Source organism: Drosophila biarmipes, chromosome 2L, assembly GCF_025231255.1.
Source record: "Drosophila biarmipes strain raj3 chromosome 2L, RU_DBia_V1.1, whole genome shotgun sequence".
NCBI lineage: Eukaryota > Metazoa > Arthropoda > Insecta > Diptera > Drosophilidae > Drosophila > Drosophila biarmipes.
The window spans coordinates 5,924,867-5,949,225 of NC_066612.1; the positions used below are offsets into that span (position 1 = coordinate 5,924,867).

Here is a 24,359-nt window from a genome sequence, read left to right on the forward strand (position 1 = left end):
AGCAATCTCACCTCAGGAACAACAAAAAATATATATCTTTAGATGGCTGTCAACTTTCACTTGATATTTTTCAATCGATGCAATCGCAAGGTGTATTGTTGTCTGATTTTCCCCTTTTTTTACTTCGTTATAGTTTTTGCATAATTTCCTACGGCTCTGGCTTTTGTTGTTGGATAAGAAACGAAGGCGAAACACTTTTCATTTTGGCATAATGAAGCGCTTATATGCCGCGAACATGTGCCTGCCAATCACAGAGACCAAAAATGGTCCGCCGAGCGGGCCAAGAAATCAGCTGTTTGTTAGCCGGCCAAAACAAAGTTTCAATCTGGTCACTGAACCAATTCCATTCAGAGCCCAATCGAACCAAAAACTGAGCTGGCGATGTGCTGATAATGCTAACGAAGATTGATTTGGTAGGGGTTGCATTAGTTGCATGCACCATACATCGCATTTCAATTCAAGCGTGTCCAAAATGGCTTAGTCTCTTTTTTGCTGTCAGTTTTAACAAGCTTTATTTAAACAGCAAATAAAATAGAGAAGTAAAACCAAAAGATTTTAGTATACATAATATATCAGAAAGATAAATGTCTAAAATAAAATAGAACTATGCCCAAGTTATTACATTTTATTTGTGATTTATGGCCTATTTTACTACTCCACTTTATAGAGCATTTACCTGGTATTTTCCTGCTCTTTTTCCATCGATTTTCTAGGACCCAAACTCACCTGCATTTCGTGTTTGATTGATAGCTGCATTTAAAGCCGAACGTTGTCTTCTGGCCGAGTTGTTAACGAGTGAAAGACAGGCAAATGAGCTGGGACCTCCGAAGACCCCATTGCTTTTAAGCTCTGTTCAAACAACATCCACTTGATCACGCATTCGTATCTAATTTGCATATCGAACTAAGTCTCGACTGGTCAAATGGATCCGCTCTTCGCGGAGTCGTAAAGTGCATTTAGTGCCCGGTTTTCAGCGTAATTCAATAAATTAATTGTGTCGTTAGAGTCGCTTAACTTTTACCACGCACTTCCTGTGGGCCACGTAACTCGAGTTGCTGGAAAACTTATAATTTATAGTTAGAGTGCCAGAAGAGACCGACAATTGTCGTTCAGATGGTTATTTAATGACCCCAAAGCCAAAGTGAACCCACAGGCCCCACGTTGGGCGCCAAGATTTTGTTTTGGGGGTCGCACGTGCGGTCGCTTACAAAATATTGCCAGACAGCCGGAAGCAATTCTCGTAGGCCCTCGTCGTCAATAGTCACACTCGTTAGAGGTCCATAACACACATGAGCACTCAACAAACTATATTGTTTGTCTAATGGAAATCTGGGGGACTGTTTTAACAGGTGCCAAACAAATTGATGACCGCGATTCGTTTTGGCTTCCAAAGTGACGCGGCAACTTTTTTGTACTTCGAGAAAGCGCAGCGTATGGATTTGATTTAGCTGGTTATTAAAATTAAATAGGTAGTTTCATAAGCTTCAAGTGTTTGCTACCTCTTTTGTTACCCTAGTTATCTGAGAAGTTAGTACCCTTTGTTTATGTTTGAGTACTGGGAAGACAGGCCTTTGTTTGTCACTTGCTCTTATATTAAGAATAGAATTGTCAACTCAATTTGCGCAATTGGCCAAATTAAAGGTGATGCGCTGTCGACAGCTCAATTAGGCAACAAATGAGGAGCAAAAGAAGGGGAGCGATGTAAATTAGCATTTTCACAGTCAAAATGAGGCAATGTTGCCTTATGAAATTCACACATTAGTCTAAGGCATACGCCAACTGCAGTGCAGACATCATCTTGTGTTTTTCTAATTTGTACAGGGCACCGAAAGAAAATCTTTTGATTTTCGGATGATTAAAGACTAATATACATACTTGAAATATACCCAAAGAGTAATTTAATTTTTTAATATGCCTTAAAAAATACATACAAACATTCTATAGTTATCTTAATTTCCACTTTTTTGGTGCCATTAAAAACACTTTTAAAACAAATTGCCGCCACTTGCTAGCCGGCCGTCAAAGGAAAAAGTGTGCCACATGAAAAAGATATAAGGAAAAAATTGGCTGGCAAAAAAAGCCCCCTGCACATCCCAAAACTGAAAGCCCAGGGGGCAAAAGACAGCGTTTTAAAAATAAAATTGCATTATGAGCGCACTCGCACTCGCATTTGCATTTGTATTTGCCATTTCCCCATTTCGCTTTTGCAGGCAATAAAACTATCTGTTGGATTTCCCAACTGTTTGTGTACTTAGGGCATTGGAAAATGCAAATGGAAACTTTATTAGTATTTGCAGGCTAATTAGGATTTTTGTTTAAATATTTTATTGGAATAAATGGGCAATAAAACGTATAATGATTATTGAATAAATATCATTATTTAAATGTATTAGCAGTATGCTCTTTGAAATTTTCCTACTTTCCAATTAGTCTATCTGCTCTTTCGACTTTCTAAAATCATTTGGAGAATATTAACCCCATTTAAGTGGTTTCGTTTGTTTTTTCTAACCATTTGCTGGGTGAGTCATCTTTCGGGTATCTTTCCACTGTGGTTCTCATATACTTTTCTTGTTCAATCAGTGAATACAGGGTATTACATAGTATCTTTTAGATACATTAGCTTGAAATATACATTTTCCTTATTTATCTTTTGGCCCAGTGCCCTTTTTGTTGCATTTACTGGAGCGAATAGCGAGCAAAGTAAACATTTTAATGACATAATTTGCCATTTGCAGGCAAATTCAGAATTTGGGTTTACGACCGAGTCTCAGTTGTTTGCCGGCTGAAATGTGTATGCAGCTGATGCAGTTTTCCACAGTTTCCACAGTTTTCCGCAGACTGCTGTCAGTTTAACGATTGTTTATATCGGATCCGCGGGGGTCTAGCGGTCAGTTTTATTTTGGTCCCGTTTGCAGACCATGGGTGGAGTTTCCTTTTACTGTTTTGCATGTTGGTGATTTTTTAATGGCCGCACACTTTTTATATTTACCACGCCACATTAATAAAAAACAGCGGAAAATTTGTATGTATTCCTTTTTGCATTGGTAATGGTTAATTTTTATTGCCGAGGAGTCGCCCATAAAATATCTCTTTGGGGGGACAATGAACCCCTAGTTTATGATAGTGGCTGGACACATAAAAATCGCGTGCGATTGCATGGATTGATATGATTTGTCGCATATTGGGAGCAGTATTTTTTATGTCGCTCTAGCATTTTTTTATGCCTTGACAAATCCGATATAAACCCGCTTAAATGGGTTTTTTGGTATGATACATTTATGAAGTATGAAGAAAACAGACTGCACCTAAAAGAAAAATCCCTGTCAGCTACTGAAATTAATATGAGTGCACTTAAACCGACTTTAGTGCAGGTGATTATTCTGAAACCTAATTTAAAAGCTCCACCTTGAGTTTCCTCCTTTCGTTTCATAATTTTCGCCGCACTTGTCCCGGTTGAATTATGTAGATTTATGCCCACCTCCGCCTTTTCGTGGTCCTGGCTGGAAAGTTCCTTCCGAACGCCTCCAACTCGGAGCTCGATTAATTGCTTTTGCAGCTTCCGTCGCTTTTCACCCGCTTTTCCAGCCAGCCGCCCGGGGAAAAGCTGGCCAATGAAAAATGTTTACACGCCCACATGGCGGCAACGGCCAACTTTTAATTGAAAGTCATATTCAATTTTAGCATATCAAATTATTCGTGGCCCGCAGGGTTCATCAGCTGCCATTCGCAGACTAAAGCAAACGAAAATGGGAATAAAAATAAAATGAGTGGCAGCTGCCCTTGAGGACTATCCCACAACTTCCGCTTCCCATTTGTTTTTGTGGTTGGAAAACTTCCGGCATCCGCGGCATGTGACATTCGGTTTTGAATGATGTGCCAGTCATGTGAATTATGCTCCCCGAAGTTTTCCAATCGACTAAATTTGGAGCCGACAAGAGAATCGAATGGCACTCGCAAGCCCCCGCCCAAGCATTTGACACCTTTTCTGTTGCATTTCGGGCTAATTATAGTTGGCCTGGTCGGATTGACATTTGCAGGCCTGACTAAGCTCACCGAGCTGACTAAACTAAAGAGGGCGCCGCGGCTATTCATAGGAATGAGGTTGTGCCTGGTCTGCGGGATATTTGTGCCCAGCGATCCAAAATCTCAATGGGGTATGATGGGTATTCGGGTAAAGTGTATAATCTTTTGTAAAAGAAAGCAATAATGTTGACATTTTTACGACTTTAAATAGGCTTTGATATCTCAACTAATTTTCTAAATTTAATAACTGATATCAAAAGGTTTTCAGTATAGGCTATAATTTGTTCTACATTTTGGAATAGAAAAAAATTATTACTACGCACATAACTACTTTTTGTAACTCTTAAAATTCAATCCCAAAAGATACATATTTATAAGGATTAATTGGCACAAAATATATTACCTTTATGTATTATTATATATATATAATTCTACAGATATTTCATATCCGTAGAATATTACTAAAGATTTAAAAATAATGACTGCTAAAAGAAATATTATTACTTACGTAAATATAATTGGGAGAAAACCCAAATTCAATGCAGTTTGCAATAAGTTGTAGTTATGTAATTTCAGTTGCACTGAATAAAAATGACTTTTCTGCATTTGTCATAAGTATATTTTTGATTTGTTCCACAACCGTGGGATATTTTCCGAAAAATGCACATAAATATACCACTGTGCTGGCATAAATTTCCCTTTTTTTACTCAAACGCGTGTCATTTCCCCCTTTTTCACTAAGTTGTTTTTTGTGTCGCTGTTCCACATTCAAATGCTCTGCCACAAATCATAGCGTGCAATTTGTCAGCTCATTTGGGTTTGGGTTTCATTTTGGCCGCCTTTGTTAAGTTATGATGACATTCAAACCTGTCAGCAACTGCCATGCAAAGTTGCAAGAAAATCGGGAGTGCGGAGTGGAAAGTGGGAAATGGGCCTTTTCCTCCACTCGAAGATTTATTTGGATTGTGGCGCAATAGTTTCTTGGTCGTCCCTGCACCTGCTGTGCTTTTCCGCAGCCGAAAAATCGGGGTCGCTTTGTCGCAGAGAGCTTCTTCTATTTTCTAGATCATTTATCATTCTAGTTGCGAAATTTCAGACTGCAGTTGGTCCAAACAGGAGCGTTTATTTTTGCACTCACGAAATAAACAAAATGGGAACTAGAAGATAGATTGGCTGACCCAATCTTCAAGTACTCTCGAAAAAATTTCCAAAAAGAAATAGCAATAAAAAAGGAAAATTTAATATTCAATTCAAGGGTTTACCTCTTGGAATTTTATGAATTTATTTTTTAAGAAGGTTTTTAGTTAGCAACTCTTCCTCCGGCAGAGTATGTACTATACATATAATAGTTGCACTAGAGCGCACGCTCAATTAAATACAAAATGCTTTTCATGTCTGGGCTATAAAGTATCTATCTATTTCGGATTTGTGTGTCTAGGTTGTTGGCATCGTCAAAAGATTTTACAGCCACTTTTCTATTTGAATGTGATTCTTGGAATACTTTCGCTTGTAGTATGTGGAAAATGCCATTAAATTGGAGCTTCCCATGGTTGGGCGCCATTGACAATAATTTAATTAAGGCAGATGGCAGTGGCTGAAAAAAGAGATTTTGCGGGGGAGTCAGTTTAATGAGGCGGTTAATTGAATCGGCTAATGGTAGCCAATTAAATCTAACCATTATGAAACCATTCAATGTCAACTGCAGAGGGAAACAAATGGAATAAATGCAAAGGAAAAAACAGCACTCAAAATGTCAACCTTGTGGTAATCATAGAGCAAAAGTAGTTTGCAAAAAGATAATGGCATAAAAAGTGAACAAGGCGAAATGCATTCAAGTGGGAATTGTCAGCGACATCAAATTAAATTTGCCGCCATCGCCGTCGTCTGGAGATTGTGCGCGGGTGTAGCCATCGCGAGCCTGCGAAAGTGAAATTCGAAGTCTGAAGTCGTGATATCGATCACAGCAGGCACACACTCTCAGGGAAACCCAATCGCGGATCACAGAAAATCTGTACAAGAGTCGGAAAAGAAGAAACCCAGTCGAAATGGGGGCCCACAGTTCCAAGGAGAAACTGTCGCGTTCATACTCCGAGCGCTACATCCACAGCCAGATGATCGAGCGCGAGCGCTTCGGCAGTTTTGGCAAGCGGGCCTCCAAAGGCCTCACAAAAGGTGAGTTTCGGGGGCTTCGGGTGGTGCAGGTAATGCTAATGACTTGGATCGGCCTGGGATAAGCCCACATCGGGGCCTTAACTCGCAATGTAAACAAAACCAGAGTTGTGTAAGCAGCAGCCAACTAATCTCAGGAGATCTGGTACACAAACCTCTTAAAACTTCCAATTTCAGTAAAAAGCTGTAATAATAAATACAAATTTTAGTAAAATAAATGGAAGTGTACTTTTAAAAATAATAGAAATACATTTAATTAAGTTTGATATTAATTTTTTATCTAAAACTTAGCACACAATGATTAAGTTGGTAATGGGTGATATTAAAGAAAACATTTACAAACAACTTTTAAAAATAATGGATTTTTGTATAAGCAGCAGCCAAATCTCAGAAGAAAATATAGTAAATAAAATATAAAAATAATAAGTTTTTTTTTAGAGTTTTTAGAGTTAACATATAAGGCTTAGCATACACTGATAAAATTAGTAATATATGTATATTAAGATTAAATATTATTGAGGAAAGTTTTTTAGGGGATCAGTCTACAGAGAATATGGTTTAATTTTAAAATCTTAAAACAAAACCTTAATTCAGAAATAATAAGTAAGTGAAACTTGTTGTTCTTAAATCACTTATTCTTATAAATGTTTGAGTTTTATAGCGAAACCTTAGGTGTAGTATGATGCTGATAGATGATAATAAAGGTTGATACATTTTGCGAAATTCGCATTTTCTATTTTTCTATACTGCAAACTCTATTTTTTTAATTTTCCCGTACCAAAAATCCAATAACACTCAACGGCAGTTCCCACCAACTCACATATTCCATTTAGCGTCAGCGAACATAATCCTTTAGCACTTTTAGACTATTTCGAAATTCCAACTGCTGTATGTGCAACTGCAACTGCAACACGCTTATCATTCGGGGAAATACCACAAAAGGATTACGTGACTCGGTGCAACGCTTCTCGCAGATAAAAGTTTTTCATTTTCGTTTGGCCTAAGCCCCGCGTGCAACTTTTATTTCCATGTCCATGTCCAGCGCAATTAGCCGTCAGCTAAAATAAAATTTATTACTACAACCATGGCGCAGCTGCTTCTGTGGTTGTCCATTGCATTTTCCCCGCTGGTTCCGTGGATAGCCTGGCCCTAAAGTGGCTAATCTGGACCACAAATAGTGGCTAACAAGTGTGGAGTCTTGGAAACTGGAACTGCGGATGGCCAGGCCGACAATATGGGGTCGTTAAGGAGGCCCCGAGTTGAGGTGAATCGAAGTTGATTAGTGCGGCATAGAGCATGAAATATGATTGATTGCCAGGGCAGATAGATATCTAGATGTTTCGTAGAAAATTAGATTAACCCATGGAGAAACACAAAGAAAGTTGTCTAGAAAATACAAACATTGGAAAATTGGATATAATAAAGTTATAATTGACTAGTGGTGAAATCGGTTCCAAGAAAGAACTGTTCAAGACGCTGTATCTCTAGCAGTTTAGGGCTTGTGTTTAATTCATATAAATAAGAAAACTTACGCGATAAACTTAAAAAATAGCTTTGAAGTACTGCCTTAATAAATTTCCTGAAGAACTAAAGTGCACTTGAGAAACTAGCCTCTAAAAGAGGGGCTCTTCAAATCATATCCGATGGCTTTCATGTGGAACTCGCACTCCACTCCCGCGGAGAACTAATGGATGCCTGCACTGGCATAATACAATTTCACCCTTTATTTGTATGTTTTGTACAAACATCGTGGGGCAGGCTTCAATTATGGAAACGCTTTGTTTTAGTCCACAAAATGTTAAAATGCAAATAGCGTAGACCCCCAACTGCTTTTTGGGGGGTGGCGCACAGCAAGTGTGATTTTGCCTCTGAGTTATTAAATGGAATCCGAGTGCATAACTCAGCTCAACCCAACCCAGACACTTTAAAGCCCCGCGCTCCATGGCAACGTGTCTGCGCATAAATTACGCATCCGCATCCACATCATCCATATATCGATTGTTGGGAACGACAGAGCGTTTTACCATGCCATTTTGTACATTTTCTCCTCTTTTGTCTCTTGCAGGAGCTGCCAAAAAGCGTGATGTGCGCAATCTGAGCATATCGCCAACCGATCTGGGTCCGCCACCAAAGACCCAGCAGACGGCCAAGGGACAATCAACGCGCACCAAATCATCCGCCACTCCCACGCCCACATCCATACGTAAGTGACAAAATTCGGTTTACTTTGAAATATGTTGAAAACTTAATAGGCATAGCCATTTAATTTTGGGTTGCGATCAAATCGATTTGGTCCCAAAATGATTTATTCAAAATGTTTTAAAGGTGCCAGAAAGTATGCAGGAAAAATACAGTCAAATGAAAGTATTGTTGCATACTTTTAGGCGCTCTTTTTAAGTGAATTCAATAAGCTAGTGATTTCAAAAGTCATTAGGGAAAAAGTATTTTTATGATTTTATGACAATTTCGGATACCTAATTGAGTTTTATTAGTTTTTAAAGATTACAACGTCCGCGGCTAGAGTCAAAAAGAAAGCAGAGAAAAATTACGGTCCTTGAAAGGAATTAACTTTAATTTTAGGCTCTTTTAATTGAATTTTTTAAATTGTAGGTTTAAGCGAAAGACCTTAGGAAGAAAAATTTATTTTTAGTAGTATTTCTCTTTAGTACCTAAGATACTTCAAGGCAAGAGCAACTGAAAAGTATCCAACTACCATGTCTTGAGCTCCTCCATTAGAACTCCCATGAAAGTTGACACTGACATCTTTCTTACTCCGCTGCAGGCGTAAAAGCCTTTCTGCAGCTTCTGGGAAATCCCCCTTTTGAAAGGTGTCAACTTTTGTCAAGAACCGCCCTTGCAACGCCCCATCCCTTCCCCTTCTTCACATGAGTTTTACACGTTTAAATGCGAAATCATCGCTCAGGTTAAATGCTCAACTTGTTGCCCTCAATGAATTGCTGAATCTGTCCACCTGGCCGATCCGTTCCTCTTTTCCGCAACCGTAAAAGTTTTGTATCTTTTCTCTGCCCAGCCATGAAGTCGCTATATTTCGATTGAGGGCGTGTGTTGGCTCCCAGTTGGAGGGAAAACAATTTAGCGCTCCATTCCCACAGTTGGTGGTGGCTGCTAGGCAAACTGGGAAAATCTGCGCCAGCTGCAGTTTAGCAACAGCTGTTGCCGAGGTGACATTTTGTCTGCAGACTCCTCGCAGCTGGCCCCAAACTCCTGGCCAAATCTGAGGCATATGTGTGCCTTTGAGATCTGCGCAAATTCGGCGTCGTTGACTCACTCCCCGTGAGTCATCGTCGGTCCCCCATCAAGCTGACATGAATGTGGTAATTGATTCGATGGAAAAATGCCCGGAGTTGCTGATTGCTTCATTGATTTTTTCAGATGTTCAGCGGAGCTCATTAGTTAAGAGAATAAGAGTCCTTAAAATCTGAAGATAAATCCATATATGAGACCGTTTTGGAAACCTTTATTAATATTGAGCTTATTGCAAAGAATAAAAAATAGGAAAGAATTCATAGGATTTCAAAAATACCAACATTACTAGTAAAAAACTATAGCCTTTTTCAGCCTAAAATTATTAACCAAATATCTTTTTTAATTTAATTAAAGTATCTTGAAATCAACCATAAATCTTAGAACAACTCACATATATGCAGCATATTCATTAGAACGTTTTTGGCACATGTTCAATTAAAGAGTTTCGAAAGACGAGTCTTCATTATCGTTCTTTTAAAAAGTTCATTCCATACGCGTAGAATTTCGATGACCCCATAATTTCCGTTTGTTATGTTTATGGGAAAGTGGGCCAATCGAAAGCTGAAACTCAATAAATCGTGCATCCGCTGTGAAAAATATGAATGTTTGCTGTTAGAATGTCTTAAATTATTTAGGAGATTTTTGAATCATTGAAAGATTTGACTCCCCCCTTTTTTGGGTATATTTTTTTAACGTTTTCCCCGACTTTGTGCGGGTTGAATTATTTTCTTTGCTGTCGTGCCTGGGTCATGCAAATATTTGCAGGCCTGCATAAATTAGCCTTAATAGGGAAATTCATTGTGTTCGCCTGCGGAGATCTTGCTAAATTGCCTGATTCGCTAAGAGAATGCCCCAGCTCCTCCTCCATTCCATTCTATTTATAAAGTAACTGGGGAAGGAATATAATTTAAAATTACTTTTACCCCGATCCCCGATCGCAGTGATCTCTGTGAACATGCTTATCGCGCCATTTTCCCCCACCGAGTAAAAGAAAAGCATGAAAAACGATGGTGAAACGTGTTTTGCATATCGCACGAGGGAAAAACAAGCTTTGTTTGTGCTTTTCGATCACGCTCTCGGCTGGAATTTCTTGTACTAATTAAGATTTATTTAGCCAACATGCAATTTCTTGCAATTAATGCCTGCAGAGATTAGTCAAAAGAGAGGTTTTCATTCTGGCAATTAGTTTATAGCTCCAATTTTCCAAAGGCTATCTTTCCGACGTGCCTTAAACTCTGTCCAGTAGCTACTATCTCAGAGATAAGCAGGGGCTCTATTAGCACCACCATCGTGAAGCGCAATGCCCGCCAATTGGCCCATAATCGCCATAAGCCATTCAGTATTCACCGGACAACACGGTGGGGCAAACGTGATGGTCTTAAGCCCACACCTCACACCGTTTAACCCACGTCTGCCGGTGGTTTTGAAGAAAACACCTAAATGATTATTGGCATAATTGCGCAAGATCGATTGAGTCGTCGGCACTTTCGCGCCTCTTTGTATCTTTGAGATACAAATGCCCACGCTTATTGATTGAAGCGTGTTGAAAGAAATCCGGTTGCTTGGTGGGGTCGACTGAAAGCCGGGACTTCTTGGACTCTCCATGGGTGGCAGCTCCCATAAAGTTCAGAACTCGCTGCTGACATTGACATTCGTGGCATTGTAAACTCTTTTATATGCTTTTTTTGGCCTGCACAATTCCATTGTTTGTACTTGCCGGGTTTTTTTTGTACTTTTTTCCACCGCCTAGACTTGTACTAGCCATTTATGGCTTCTGGCGCTGGTTTGTTTAGTGTTTTTTTGTTTTGTTTCCTTTTTGCTTTTGCGGTTAGCATTGAAACCGAAGCGGTTGACAAAGCGAGCTAAAAGATTTCAGCACGAGCGGGAGAATTGCAGAGACTATCTGGGAGATACGACGGGTTTTGTTCCCCAGTGGCCGTGAGGTCAGTGGTGGACAGTACTATCTGGGTAGGGGGGAAAAAGCAAAAGCAGCGAATTATGCTAATTATTCAGGGAAACCTGTATCTTCCGCCAGAGCAAAGAGAAAAGCTGCAGATACTTAAGAGACTGATGTAAGAGTTATGAATTCAAAAGTTTTTCCTTCAGGCCTACGAGAGATCTTTAGCAACACCAACTGCTTGCCTGCTCTTCGGCAACATATTTAGTAGTTGAACTGCTTGATCTGCAACATGACAAAAGAATTGTAGAAAGCATATTTAACTATAATAATTTAGCTCAGATTGATTTATAGTAATACTATATGTATGCCTAAGAAAAGTGTAATAAAATTGCATTTAAAAGTTAAATTGCTTTTGAATACTTAGTTTGTATTCTCAAAGATAGCAGATCGAAGTCCCGCAACATGTTGAGCTCTCTCTCTCCCGTCCAGCAACATCTGCACTGCTTGCTCACGCACCTGCCTTTTTCGAAGCCCGTCCAAAACAGGTGTTTCTGTTTTGGCATTCTTTCCCTGTTTTGCACCTTGTGCCGCGGCCAGTAAGCGAACCAACGTGCGGGCCTGGAAATGCAAACTGGTTTTCCTTTGATTTCATTAATTTGGTCAAATTATGACATGCTGGGCGGCCAGCGGCTCGGGATCGTTATTTCCCGGCTTGAATTCAGACGCGCATTCGGATGCAGATGCAGATTTTTACCTTTTCTGCGCTCCCTGCCATGTGTCCACTCAAGTGCATTGATAGCCACTTTTATGGTAAATTTTTATCATAATTACTGGACCCAGTAGGCGCTGCAGTAAAGTTCTGATCCCACTTTTATACACACACCCTGAACAAGGAAAAAATCAGAATTCTTAGCCTATTTCCACATTAATAAAGTGTCTATTTGGAGTCCACGTTTGTATCCTTTTTGTAAGACTTCGGACGCGGAGTCCTAGTCCGCAGTGAAGGAGATAAAGACCAGGGGAACTATGGGCTTACGTGGATTCTTTCGCAAGCATTTCGGCAGTAAAAATTCAACAAGAAGTATAGATGAAACTTATAAGGAAAATTGTAATGAGAACGAGGCGATAAAAAGTGAGTGGGTTTTTGCCAGCTGCCTGAAAGTATGCCGTGATCTTAAGAGCTATCTTATGTATTAAAATATATCTGAAATCACTTCCCACCTTATCATTGCAGATAAACGTTTAAATGGCACTTTGGGCAGCCCTGCTGGCATTACAACACCCCTCAAAGGAGTGGCCACGAAGTCGGCCACCTCAACCTCAAACAAGCAGCCACAATCGTCGAAACTTAAATCCACTGCGGTTATTAAAAGCTCCCCAATTGTCGGCGTGTCCGAGGGTAAGTGTAAAAAAAATATCAAAAAAAAAAGTATATTTCCAACAGGCTAATTACTTGCGCGAAGGGAAATCGAAATTGGGGCACTTCAAATTGATTGTAACCCCATTATCTATTTCCTATTTCCCTTTTTTTGCCCAATCGACAGACTCGAAGTGAAAGCATACGAAATTCAAGTTTAAATCAAATTAGTTTTCATCTGAACGTGCCGCCAAAAGTTTTTTGTCTGGCCAAAAAAATTAGCTACAATGGCACAGTGGCCATTGCAAAATGCTCCCGAGGGGACAGTTTTGGGCTTAAGAGTTTCGTAACTTTTGTAATTAATATTAAGGCGGCTAATTAGCCATTTGGGGATTAGGTTGTACGGGGTGTTGCCATACATCTTGCCACCTGTTCTGGCGTCAAATGCGTCGCACGCCTCAGAATGATTCCAATGTCGAGGCAAACACTTGGCTGTGGGCTCGGCTGTCGTTTATAAATATATATAAAATATTTATCACGTTAGTAGAGGTTGCATTAGGGTTGGGCAGAGCGCCACTAATAGGCGGTGATTATCTTGATGGGATCCGTCTATACGACTTGTTTAACTAAGTTGGTTTTCATTGCCTGGGGTTATAGTAATAGGTCGAAAGGGTGGTAGTTTGGAGGGGTATACTGTGGTGTCTATATAGTTCTTAATAAAAAGACAAGAAAAAAGCGGTAGATAAGAACATGTATTTAATATCTATTGATATTTGAGTTGATTATCAGCCATATCGATATTATATATTTTAAAGTTAAGGTGGAATATTCCACAATTAAAATTGTGATCAGAAAGACATGATGAAATAATGTTTTTTAAATATAATACAAATCATTCAGAATATTTTTTGTATAATAAAATCATTTAGAATATTTTATATGTAATATATGTTATACAATTACAGTCTAATAACAATTATTTCTATTTATTTAATTTAGTTTTTTATGATAAGATTATCACCAGTTTAGAATCCTAGAAAAAAAGTGTTATATTTTATATTTCAGAATATTTTATATTATTTTTTAAGTTTAGCCTTTCGATTTCCAAGCTCTTTGCTTTGGTCTCAATATATATATTTATATGATATATTTTATATAAAATTATGATATATATATTTATATGACATATTTTATAGGGAATATTTGTGTGTTTTCTATAATGCCTTTAATAACAGTCGTATTTACTTTGCAAGTTTGGCCATTCGAATCAATTTCGGTGGCGACTCCCAGACTTTCTTAGCCCATCCATTGTGGTCTTTATCTGCAGCCAGTTCAGAAGTTGAGTAAGCCAGCGAATTTACGGGTTAACTTTCCGCACACACTCCTATATGTGAGTATGTACGGTGCTTACATAATCGTGAGCATGACCCCCACTTGGCAGGTGGTTCTACATTACGGCCAACGCACACACACTGCGAGAATTTCCCCCCACTTCTGCGCACAAATGTCACAACTTGTTTATGCCGCTTTGCTCTAACGAAATTTGCTTTGATGTTCAGCGAGTTGTAGCTGTGCTGTGCTTTTGCTTTTGTTCTGTTTTTCACACTGGGCGTTGGTGTGCGCTCCACTGACCCCCCAAACACCCGTTGCCCCAAGCCCCCACTCGTGAGCCACTGCATCGTGCTGGCTTATTTGAAGTTAAATTGTTTGTTAAATGTTTTAATGCGCCTGCATCTCCCTGGAAATCCCCCTTTTCTGTGGGAATATTAGCCGAAGAGTTCCAAACAATCGGTTTCCACCCACACACGCTTTTTATGGCGCCGAGCTTGACTATTTTGTCGAATTTTATTTATTGCTTTCACACCATCCACTCTGGTCGAGCGATCAATTAAGTTGTCATTTAATTTTGATTGTGCGTGATTGCGGCCCGCATGTGAAATAAACGTTGGGAAAGTTGTGGACGAGGCAACGATGATATACGAATGCCCTTCTGCGTTTTGTGGTTGTAAAATTGTAAAAAACTGGAATAAGACAAACTTTACTTGGCAGGGTTCTCTAGGGTCTTAAAATACATTTAAGGTGTCTAAAAGTATGCAAGAACAAATGTATGTTCTATTGAGTTTATAAAAAAACCTCTAGATTTTCTGAAAGTATGCAAAAAAAATATATCTGTTGATATGCCATTGTAACGTACTTATTATATTTCTTTGCATACTCTTAGGCTGACATAGAAGTGAATTTAAAACTGTAGTAAAATTGTAGTTATTAAAATGGTAATGGTTTCTGTAAATTTTGGGGACTTTAAACAGGAAAACCATTTTTTTTCTAAACCTAAAAAAAATCCCAATGAAGTAGTTTAATCTACAATAGGGTATCAAACCAATAAAATCTCCTTAAACACACGCCAACTCTTTTTGGTTCGGTTGCTCTTGGGTGTGTGTATGCCTGCCTTTGTGTGGCCAAATTCAGCCCATTATCTGACTGCTTGTTTTCACTCTAATTTATGGCCTACACACATCAAGTTCATTGATTTCAGCCTTGTCGTCGCTATCGTGGGCTTTTCTTTATGGCCATTTTTCACACTCTTACCCGATTAATTGTCAAGCGTTTTCCCCCATCCTCGATGGCACGCTTCGAGAAAAGAAAATATCATCGTAATCTATTAACTGTTTTGCATTTTGCATTGGCAAATTGCTTAGGTAAAAAAAGTTAATGGCCGCCCCTCTTCCCAAGAAATCAAACACCATCACGCACCTTTTCAGCATTTTGCGTTGCTGTTTTTTCTTGCCTTTTGTTTGGAAATACTTTTACTTTTCATCAGCGGGTTTCTGCCATGCGTAACCAATGTAAAAAATACATACCTAGATATGAAAAATCATTACTACTTTGGTGGATTGAGTACGTTAACGTTTCCATAACAATTTGCAATTCACTTCAAGCCCACACATGAGCCGCTTTGGCAAGCCGAGAGATTTGTAAGAAAATAGCTGGGCTTCATTGGTGGTCATTGAAGTCGATAGGAAAAACAATATTTGAAATATTGTCAATTAGTTTAGGCCGGTCTAAAAATATTCGCTTGTTTTCCTGTATTTTTTCCCCATAACAACCCTCTTTAATTAGATTACATTAACATAATTTAACCCACAAAAACTGTATTGAACTGTCAGCTGAAATTTCCCAAGTTTAATTCGCATGACAAATTTATGCAAGAAGGGAAGATGGATATTCCTTGTGCCTGCCTCGTGGGTTTTATAATTTGCACACAAAAGTTGACTAAAACCGAAGCCAAATATTGCATAAATTGTGGAGAGCCCAAAGAAAAAACAGAGGCTCTTAGGGCTTGAGTAATTTCGCCTTTGAATAATATCTATACTTTGGCGTGAGAACTGCGTTTTATGGTAGTTATGCATAAATTTCGATCGGGATATTATGGGCTTATACATTTTAAATAATTCGCCAGCTATGCAATGAGAGTTGGCTTTCTTCAACAATTGTTTTCGGGGCTTACGTAAGTCCCCGAACTCCAATTAATCTGAAACTTTCGGTTTTTGGCTTACATTCAATATCCGGCACATGCCACGATTATTCTCCTCTTTAATCAATTTTGTTAATGCGGTTTTTGGGTTTGAGTTTGTAGCGAATTTGGGTCAAGACCGTTTCATCAGCTGGCCAATTCTGCTCAAAAGAAAGGCTTTCTTGTCTGCCATAATTATCACAGCCAAATCTGCTCAAACCTGATAAAGTTTATAGCCCTCGAGCTTCTAACTGGAGCGTGGCTCTTAATGAGCTGTGCTCGCTCGGCGCGGAGTTCTTAGCATCGGTAATTATTTTAAAGTTTTCTCTTCTTTTTTATATCTACTCCAAATACATTTGTATTTTGCATAGAGCACTCGTATGGCGTGGAGTTGAAAAACTACTTTTGCTGTTGGCCAAGTGTGACGCGAAAGTCGTGGCGACAATTTTAAAAAATAACAAAAATATATAATTACATTCCGCACAACAATAACAGAAGCTGAGATGATGATCAAAGTGAAAAAATAATTAATTGTGAAAGGGGCGAGGTGACTTTCGATTGGATAAATCAATGGAATTTCTGAGCTCAAGATATTATTGTCATTTCATAGGGTTTTATTGTGGAATGCACAGCTTAATAAGGGTATATAAAAACGATTTTTTAATAAATAATATGATTTTCTTCTGAATTTTTACTTTAATATTTTTCATAATTTTCTTGATGACAGTGAATGTCAAACCAAACAAAAACATGAATGTTGTAGGGCTGTCGCATTTAGGGTTGTCACCCTATACTATGGCATTGTTTTTTAGACGCAAATCTTTAAGAAGCTATAACTTTTGAACAAGTTAAGCATTTTTTATGCAAAAAACACCTTGTTGTGAAGAACTTTCCATACTTTGATGTCTCTTTTGTATCTTTTATTTTGAATACTGCCTGATATTTTTCTGTCATGGAAGTTTCACAAAATTCCCTTGCCTTGATCAATATATCGGATATTCTGTTTCATAGCATTGCCAAAATTCAAATTTCATCTTTCGAATGTGTACAGTTTGATTTTACCAGTGCTTGCCTGTGATTTTAAGGAACTGACTTGATGTAATCCACCGATTTGGTGGCCATCTTTTGCTGTATGGTCGCTGCTGCAAACTACCTCAAAAGCGAAGCTAAAGTTTGAGTTGAAGTTGGGTTTGAAGTTGGCAATTGGAGTTTGGAGATTGTAAGACTAGAGTTTGAGCCGGCGACCGGGGCAGCGACGTTGGCGTCGACGGAGAGAAGAGCGATCCACCGACTTGGCTGTTTGGCTGCTCACTCTGCGGATCCGCGGTTAGTTGCGCGCCGAACTCCGAAACCGCCGGACGTGAGTCTATCCAACTGCACGCTTTAACCGCGCAGTGTACGTGCTCAGTGGGTTTATGACAATCAACAAAGATATAACAGTGTAAATACAGTTTGGGAGCCACTGAGAGCCAGCCACTGAAAGGCGCATGCTCCAAAAAATGGGCCTCAACGAGTTTGTGTCACTTTTGTACGGCTCCTCGCAAAGTCTGAATGCCCACAAGGACGCGACCACGTCCAATACGTACTCATTGCCATCGGTTGCGGATTGGAAAGAGTTCCAGCAGATGTTGAAAAATCACAAAAATGTGCAGGCCAAGAAGTATGGCTACAAGGACTATCCGCATCCGCCGCAGGAGGTTAAATATGGTAAAATCTACACGGGCATTGGCGCCGCCGGAGGAGGAGGACTTGGCAGTGGCGGCGGCGGAGCAGTTGGCAAGGGGATTTCTGCCGAGGGCGGCATCAAGAAGCTACTGAACAACAACAGCAGCACCCAGAACAACAACAATACCATGGCCAAAACATCACGGATACCCACAACCACCTCGAAATCCATGACTTCCCCAGCCTTCTCGTCGGGCAGCAGTGAGCTGGACATCTTCCGCTCGTACACCAAGAAGTCCATCAAGTCCTCGCTCACATCCTCGACGCCGTCGAGCTCCTTCCTGTGGAACTCGTTCCGCATGCCACGCAAACAGAAATCCTCGCTGGCCGAGAAGAAACGGAGCGGCGGTGAGTAGAGGGAAAAATCAATTGCCAAATTGGCAGAATCTGCGGTACACATAGAGAAAGAATGATGAGATAGCAGAGCACCAAAGGGATCATGCTTTAAAGTTCTATACTTCTTCGGATTCTTAAGAACCTTTTTGGGAGATATAATTTTAGAGAAAGTTGAGAAGAAAAGTGGTTACAGTATTGTTTTTGGTGGATAGCTTTACAATAAATTTATCTTAGGTTTTAGAATATATTGTTTAAATATTGTTTTTAAATACTACTTTAATATTATTTTACCAAAACCACCTTGAAAAGCCATTTATTTCTTTGCCTATACATAAACATAGAACAAGCAAGATCAGATATAAAGTAGAATCATAGGGATCGGATCGGATTTTTCGGACAATACATATATTTATGAATTTCTAAGATTAGGTTTAAACTAAATTTTTATTGATTTAAATGGTATATTAAAATAATGGTTGAAAATACACCTTGATTAGCCACTTCTTTCTGTGCTTACTTGCTAATTGCCCTGGGCAGCTACAGATTCCGATTCAGATTCGGTTGGATCTACCCCAACCATCTGAGTGACCCATTTTATGCCCCATCTCCTCCACTCGGAGAACAATGGGGAATGGTTTTATTCGTTGGCCGCCGGCTATTTGGCTAACAAGAGAGTGAAAGATGCGGTGGAAGATCACTGAATTGGGCTAAACAAAACCCACGGAATCGAGTTGTATAATTCGAAAATTGTTTGGGCATGACCCACAACCCAGAGCCAGAGGAAGAGGTTGTAGAAGTCTAACGGCGTCCATCTTAGTTATAGGGTATGGACAGTTTGGAGTTCTTGGCTAATGCCAAACGAGGCGTTACAATTATTCCAGGCAAAAGCAGCTGGAGCTTGTCCTCCTAATTTCTTTTTCTGTTGGGCTTTCTTATTTATTTTTTTGGTTATTTTGCTCAGCATGCCAAATACGATTTTTCGCATTTTTTGCCATTTCATTATTTGGGCTTAATTATGAAACTTCGTCTTTGGCTTGAGCTGCTAAAAATAAACTGTATAGACATACAAAATAACATCTTAATTGCTGGAGTTTTCCATTTTTCATGTGCCCGGTCATTTGTTTGGCTTGGCTGTTGAGCCACAGTGAGATCACCAAGGCAAACACATGATATGACCAAAGTTTTGGAGCTTTTCAGTTGAAAGATTGTTATATTTAAGAGGTTTTTGTAAGTGATTCGTTTATTTGGCGGGAACTTTTTTGAAATACCAAATTTTCCGATTTTCTATCTAATGAGATTATGTATTAGTACTTATGATACATACTATAACCCAAGGGTTAAATATATATTATATCTTTTAAATTTAGGATGTTTCGCCTAGTTTCCTTATCAAGATATTCCAGTTCTATTACTTTCTCTGCCATTTTTGGTTGGCTTTATAGGCTGTTCTTAATTCTCTGCCATTTGTGATATCCTAACTGATGGGCAGGCCTAGCCCTTTCAATATTTATGGCTTCTAAACACTTTTCCCGAAAACATTATGGGTTATTCTGCGCATGTCTAGCCATCGAAAGGCGCAACAAGAAAGTGGAAACCGCAAGCTGGCGACCGGTTGCCTCCTTTATTTTTGGCCCTGGACCAATATCGATTTTTTTCGGAGGCGCCTACTCAGTTGTCAGCCTTTTCATCTTGGCTTTTTTACTGGTCTCCTAAGATTACCCGTCTAACTACCCCGGTGATGATGACTCATCTGCTGAGCTACCCCAACAAGAAACCATTCAAAAACTTTCTCTCTCAGTGTCGCTTTGGTTCAGCATAAAAATTGCATAATGTGCTTTTTCACTGGTGTGTGTTCTTGTTGTGTGACACACTGACACTCATTGTGTATGAGATATGTGGACAGCCGCTTGCGAAGGACCTGCGCAGTCCTTCCCAGAGAGGCTCCACTGTTATACGCCGCTTGTTTACAGTGCCTCTCAAACTGGCAGGCCTTTAATGGTTCGCTTTTAATGGCCCAAAATGAATTAATAAATCGAAAAGAGTTGGTGGAAAGACTGAAGTCTATGCCCCAAGGCAATTAAATCATAGCTGATGAGTACATTAACGGTGCGGTTGCGCTTTTGGGCGCTAGCAAACTGTGACCACATGGCTTTTTCCTGTTAATGGAGTCAAGTGCAGGCTGGAGGAGGGGAATAAAAAGATTCGCAGAAGTCTAGGGCCAGCGGAGCGCAACCAATTGTTGCCGCCGGCTGGAGAATCCACCGAGGAAATTGATTGATCCCTGGCTTTCGGTCTCGTCGTTTGGCCAACGGCCAAGTTGTCAAGCGGCCCCACGGGGCGTATGCGCAATCCCATTTAATTGCCACGGATAAGCGTTGAACTTGCCTTTCTTCTGGCCAAGATTGCCCCGATAGCCGCCCATCATTAAGGCCAAACGCCTGTTGCTACACCATGTTGGAAGCATACATGGCTTACGCAAATGGGCCAGAGACTAATCGATTTCAAATGGGCTTGGGGGACAATAAAAAGGGGATTGTGACAGGGATTGCAATGAGATTGAGGGGAGTTACTTTGGGTTTTATAGTATTTAAAAGTGCAACAGAATTTTCTAAACTTTTGTGTAATTAAGAGTAAATTTAACCGTATTTCATTAAAATACAATGAATGGATTAATAAACAGCCAAGACTTTAGAACTAGTTGTCATGACTCTAAGGGATTAATGTGGCTTGCCTAAGATGGTATTTAAAATTGCAGAATTGTCTACAAAATTGAAAAATACTAGTAAATAATAATATATTTTAAATTTTTTAAAAATGTATGCAATTTTTTAAGTGACAAGAAATTGGTAAGTTAAATATTTTTATTAATTGGAATAATAAACTGATATGGCTTTCGAAGTAACTTTCTTACCATATGATCTTATTTTATAGGATGCTATATACCTAATACCTCCTCATATGAAAAATAAATATTAATAACTTTTTATTAATTAAATTTTAAAGACTTCATAATACATTTTGGACATAAATTATTTTTTCAAAATAATGGCTTTTACATTTTTGCCAAAGTTTCCAGCCTTTCGTCACGCTGCCCAACTTCCATTCGCGCGTTATAATTTGAAATTTGTGCGTGGATAATTTAATAACTCTCCGTCTGCCACTCGGCGTCTTTGCGCATTACTACGCTCCGCCATTCCCCCAATTTCTATTTAATTCTTTGGCCAATTTGTCGCGACGCTTTGCGAATGGCTTGACAGGCCAAATAAAACCCCCCAGAGCCTAGATAAAAAACTATGCCAGCAGCGACTTTTTATTGAATTTTGCGCTGCTACGTGCGAGGTGTCTGGCTTTTCTTTCTCTGTACTTTCCGCTTTCTGCCTTTCTTGTGCCTCTGCTTCTGGCAGTGCAATTAACACTTGTTGACAAGTTCACTGGGCCATGCCACGCTGTCCCCCACTTACTTAACTTACTTAACTTATTGCGCGCACCGCCCACGCTCTTGGGCGAAAAACAACAACAGCTGCCATGATTTGGTGGCATTAAATTTTGATTTATATTGGGCCATTAATTAGCCGCCAGTCGCAGCTTCTTGCGCCCTCTTTCAGTTTCTGTAAGTGAGACGAAAAATTAATTAAACATTGCTCATACGCCGCGTGGCCCGCTATGGCAATTAAGTGACCCCCAGTGATGCAGTGGCGCATCCTCTGCTGCGTTTGTCACCAGTTCTCCATTGAGAATAATAATTACTATCCCATAGTCTCCTCTTTGGCTGACGTCACAGTTCGGTTTTGTGGCTTCTGTAATTATTGCTGATTTTTTTTTGTTCATTAATGCTGTGCACATATGAGCATGAAGTACACAGGAAAATTTTGAAGAAAATGTTTGCAAATTATGACCAAACCAAAAAAAATTTTTTTAATATAAATTTTATTTTAAACATGGAAAATAGAACAACAAAAATATATTTTACTAAGTTGCGGCTTTTGGAAAAGTTTTATTTATTTTTATATTTATTTTTATTTTAAGTTAGTATATTAGTAAGGTACGCATTTAAGACAAAGAAAAATGCTTTGTAAAATATGTAAATATATTGAAAAAGATTTTGAACTATTTTAAATTTAAAATCTTTTATACTCCTTAAATATTCCTGAAAAGTTTGTCTTATTTGTGATTTTTTTTAATGTTTTATAAATAAATTATAATATAGGAAAATCAGGATAATTTATAAGGAATATTTTTTATTACTTTGATATCCAATCCGGGTTTTCTCTGTGTACCCTTGCCCCATTGGTGGCGATCCCATAATCCACCACATGGTGAAATCGGCTCCACAATTAGCAACAACTGCGCACCGAGTGATCAACAACGGCGAACAACGAACAACGACGACGACAACCGCGAGCAATGCGCGCCTCTTTAATTTGAATTAAATTCATTAACAGTTTATGCTTAGAAGCTCGGGACACCGGATCGCTCGTCGTTGTTCGATAAATTAATTTCTGCCGGCGGGGTTTCTTAAAACGTGCGTAAAATCGGAAGCGTAAAATGTGAGGACGCAACTATAAGGGCTCAACATCATTAACGATGTCCCCAAGTGTCGCTGATTAAAATCGATCCATCCAGCGATGGCAGCTATGCGTCCATTAGTTGAAATCCCGAGATCCCAGTGCTGACTTAGGGCAAATAGAGCGGAAGCATTGTGATGGAAGTGTACGATGTGGGTGGCGGAGGAGGTGGAGGCCTATCCAATGGCAATGGAGCTGTCAACGCGGATTCATTTGCGAGCTGCGATTTCGAGGACGAGGGAATTGGCGGTAAGCCATCGCAGGGATTTCAAATTAACGCGCGAGTGTTTCAATACAGTAGGGAAAATACAAAAGGAAAATTATAGTGGACTGTTTGTCAATAATAAAGCTGAAAAATACCACAAGCTATTCCAACTGGCATTTATATCTGTGCAAAATATACACAATAATTTGCATATAAAATACATACGTACATGGGGAGAAAGACTAAAAAAACAAATTTCCATTTAAATAAAATTTAATTTAAATGACATGTCCAAAAACATTCCCAATTCCCATTGCAATTACCTACAAATAAATTAGGTTTTTACCAAATGCAATTTCTACTGCCATTTAAAATATGCTAAAAATAATTTGAGAAAATAACATTTAATATATTTCATGTGAACTAAGAGACATTTTAATACCATTTATTTTGCCAATGACATTTCAAGCACCATTCTGCGTTTTATTAAAACTAAATTAACTACCCCAAAATATTCCGTTTGCAATTCCGTTTAAATAAATCTAGTTGTTACTTAATTGCCAACTTAAGTATATATTTTATTGAGGATTTAGCTTAAATTAAGTATACGCAATCTTCAATACGAATGTTATTTTAAATACTTGTCAATGAAAAAATATAGAAAGTGGAACAAGTGTTCAATAGCATTTGAAGGACAATTTAAGTGCAATTTAGCACTGGGGGCAGAATACAAATTTGCACTTGATAAAAAATCTTTATTTGGCCTTTAGATATTTTCCAAGTTGCGTCGCAATTTCCGTTTTCCGTCTCCCTCATTAAATTTTTAATGCACTTGGGACTGTATATCAACCAAATATTGTGCAAAAATAAAAAAGCCAAACAAAATACGAAAAGCACGAAATGTGCCAACAGAATTTAAAGCAAAAAGCATATTTTGCTGTCTGGCCACAGAACAAACATGAATTTATCATAAACTTTGTGATTTACCCTGTATAAAAATAGTTATTAGCCAGAAAATAAATATTTTTGGATAATAATTTATTTAATTTTCTACGATAATATTCTTAGAAATTGTACTTTGAAGAGATTGAAAGTAATTTTCCTAGGGTATTTATAATTTTTAACCCTATTTAAACCCATTTCCCTTGCTTACTCATTAGCTTTCCAGTCATGAGGCCTTTTCCTGCGGTCTTTTTCTATCGTGGGACTTTGTTATTATTTCCATTCGTATGCCAACCGCAAAATAGTACGAAGAGCATATATAAAACGATGATATATGCGTAGTAAACATTGGGAAT

General features: G+C 38.9%; 1 protein-coding gene across 5 annotated transcripts in view; it reads left to right on the forward strand.

Moving 5' to 3' along the window:
- Positions 1 to 24,359, forward strand: part of LOC108027664 (uncharacterized) — an 82,175-nt gene that overhangs the window by 44,612 nt on the left and 13,204 nt on the right. The window contains exons 1-3 of one of the 5 annotated variants that reach the window (XM_017099206.3): positions 5,743 to 6,195; positions 8,258 to 8,395; positions 12,594 to 12,758. In XM_017099206.3, coding sequence (XP_016954695.1) covers positions 6,069 to 6,195; positions 8,258 to 8,395; positions 12,594 to 12,758 — 430 coding nt within the window. In that variant the 5' untranslated portion in view covers positions 5,743 to 6,068. Of the gene's footprint in view, positions 1 to 5,742; positions 6,196 to 8,257; positions 8,396 to 12,219; positions 12,492 to 12,593; positions 12,759 to 17,199; positions 18,304 to 22,749; positions 23,106 to 24,359 lie in introns of those variants that run through there. The other 4 variants (XM_017099203.3, XM_017099207.3, XM_017099204.3 and 1 more) reach the window with 4 other exon arrangements.